General features: G+C 53.2%; 1 protein-coding gene across 1 annotated transcript in view; it reads right to left on the bottom strand.

Moving 5' to 3' along the window:
- The window catches only part of CUNH16orf71 (chromosome unknown C16orf71 homolog), a 27,098-nt gene that overhangs the window by 1,850 nt on the left and 23,137 nt on the right, over positions 1-2,111 (bottom strand). Inside the window, exon 8 of the mRNA XM_003790944.3 lies at positions 1,240-1,347. Coding sequence (XP_003790992.2) covers positions 1,240-1,347 — 108 coding nt within the window. The remainder of the gene's footprint in view (positions 1-1,239; positions 1,348-2,111) is intronic.

The following is a 2,111-nucleotide window of genomic DNA, read 5'->3' as shown; positions in this document are numbered from 1 at the left end:
GCAGCCATCATTGTTGTTTGGCGGGTCCGGGCTGGGGATTCGAACCTGCCACCTTAGGTGTACATGGCTGGCGCCTTAGCCGGTTGAGCCACAGGAGCCGAGCCGAGACATTCTTAATGAAAGAACTCTTCAGTGGAGTTGGACTAATTTCCCAGTAGCATGGGAGAGAAAATTCTGATCTCTCAAAGCCCAGACCATCAAAATAGCTGCCACTTACTAGATAACTCTCTATATGCCCAATTCTGGAATCCTTCGAAACAGTTATTAAAACTGTTCCCCATTTCTAGATGAAGACATAGAGCCTTGGCGAGAGTAAGTGGTTTGCTGATGTTTCCAAGGAGAACAGACTGGATTTGAGCCCAGGGAATGTGACTCCACAGGTGGAGGTCACAGCACAGGTGCTCAACTGGCTTGGCCTGGACGGAGTCCTGGTGCCTGGCACTGTGGGACAGATCCTAGTGTTCTTCCTTGTTCCTCAGGGCAAGAGGGGGAGCTTGCCTGTCTAACAACAACCTCAATTCCACTAAGAGAAGGAAAAGGATACATGGCTGGCCAGATACTGAGAGGAAGGCTAGTGTACCTCTAGAAGTAGGTTCCAGATCTCTGCTTGGGGAGAGGTTGCAGCCTCCAGCCCTCGTGCAGGCAGTGCCCCTTCTCCACCCTGCTTGTCCCTGTAATGCTCCATCACATACTGCATGAGGGGAGAAGCTGGCTGAGACCCTGAAGTCTCAAAGGGCTGTTCTGCACCTGCTGGACACTGCTGCAGCACATAGCTCATTTGCCCATGATCACAGTGTGGGGCCTTCCTCACACCTGAGGCCTGTGCTGCCTCTAAATTTGACATTTACTCTTTTATTCACCCAAGAAGTGGCTAACAGCTGCCACTTCATTCTACCCCTACCCTTTCCCTGCACTTCCACTACCATCAGCAGCAGGGAGAGAAATCAATGTGAGGGGCTAATTTCCCGAAATAAAATGTACTAAGCCCTCCTGAGAATGAGCTAGGGGGTCTTCAATATCCAAAGCATAGCAGGCCAGCCTGAGAGAAGGGTTCTGGGCCCCAGAGGTTCCCTCCCATGGCTACCCTCCCTACTTCCTGGATCCCCACCCAACTCCCTCACATGCTGGCCCTTAGGGCACACAACACAGCTGAAAGCACAGATGTTAAACACACCAGGTCATGGGCTTGCTGAGGAGTGCAGAGTTGGGACACCCCAAGGGAGACCCCTTTGTGGTTACCGTAGCCCCTGGGAGGAAGGAGATGCCCTCTCTGCTGGGTCCTGCTGGTTTCCTAAAGCTGCTGACTCCTCTTCCTCCTCCTCATTGTCAGAGGAGCTGGAGCTGGAACTGGGAGGAGAGGACATGAGTTTGCTGGAAGTGCCCCAACCCACCCAGCCAGGCCTGACCCTTACCAAGGACTTGGAGTGCTGGGATCTCCCTGGCCACCTGAGGCAGGAGGGTAGCAGTGGCCCAGCACAGCAGCTGAAACCAAAGGGCCACTGGCCCATCCTGCCTGTGGTGGAGGAAGGGCGCAGGGGATGTGCTCCAGTCTAGACAAGGTGTGTGCTGAGCTCAGTTTGATGTGGTTTGTCCTCTATCCCTCTTCTGCCCTTCCCAAAGAGGACAAATAGGACTGGTTGGCTAGGACCAATTCTGGGTTAAAAGCACTTCTCAACTGAGCAATGCCCCAAGCCTTCTAAAGTTCCTGTTTCTCCCTGGTAGGCATTGTCAGAAGCCTCATGAGACCAACATGCAACTTTGCAAAGTAGTGAGTCTGTTGGAGGCTTGTCACTGCTCTCTACCGAGGGAGGATACTGGAGAAAAGTCTAAAAAACAGGCTTGGCGCCTGTGGCTCAAGCGGCTAAGGTGCCAGCCACATATACCTGAGCTGGTGGGTTCGAATCCAACCTGGGCCCGCCAAACAACAATGATGGCTGCAACCAAAAAATAGCCAGGCGCTGTGGTGGGCGCCTGTAGTCCCAGCTACTCAGGAGGCAGAGGCAGGAGACTCGCCTGAGCCTAGGAGTTGGAGGTTGCTGTGAGCTGTGATGCTACAGCACTCTATCCAGGGGGACAGCTTGAGGCTCTGTCTCAAAAAAAAAAAAAAAGTC

Source organism: Otolemur garnettii, unplaced genomic scaffold, assembly GCF_000181295.1.
Source record: "Otolemur garnettii isolate 467f Iridium unplaced genomic scaffold, OtoGar3 scaffold00044, whole genome shotgun sequence".
NCBI lineage: Eukaryota > Metazoa > Chordata > Mammalia > Primates > Galagidae > Otolemur > Otolemur garnettii.
The sequence above is the reverse complement of the archived record's forward strand: the minus strand, read 5'-3'. Positions and strand labels throughout refer to the sequence as shown.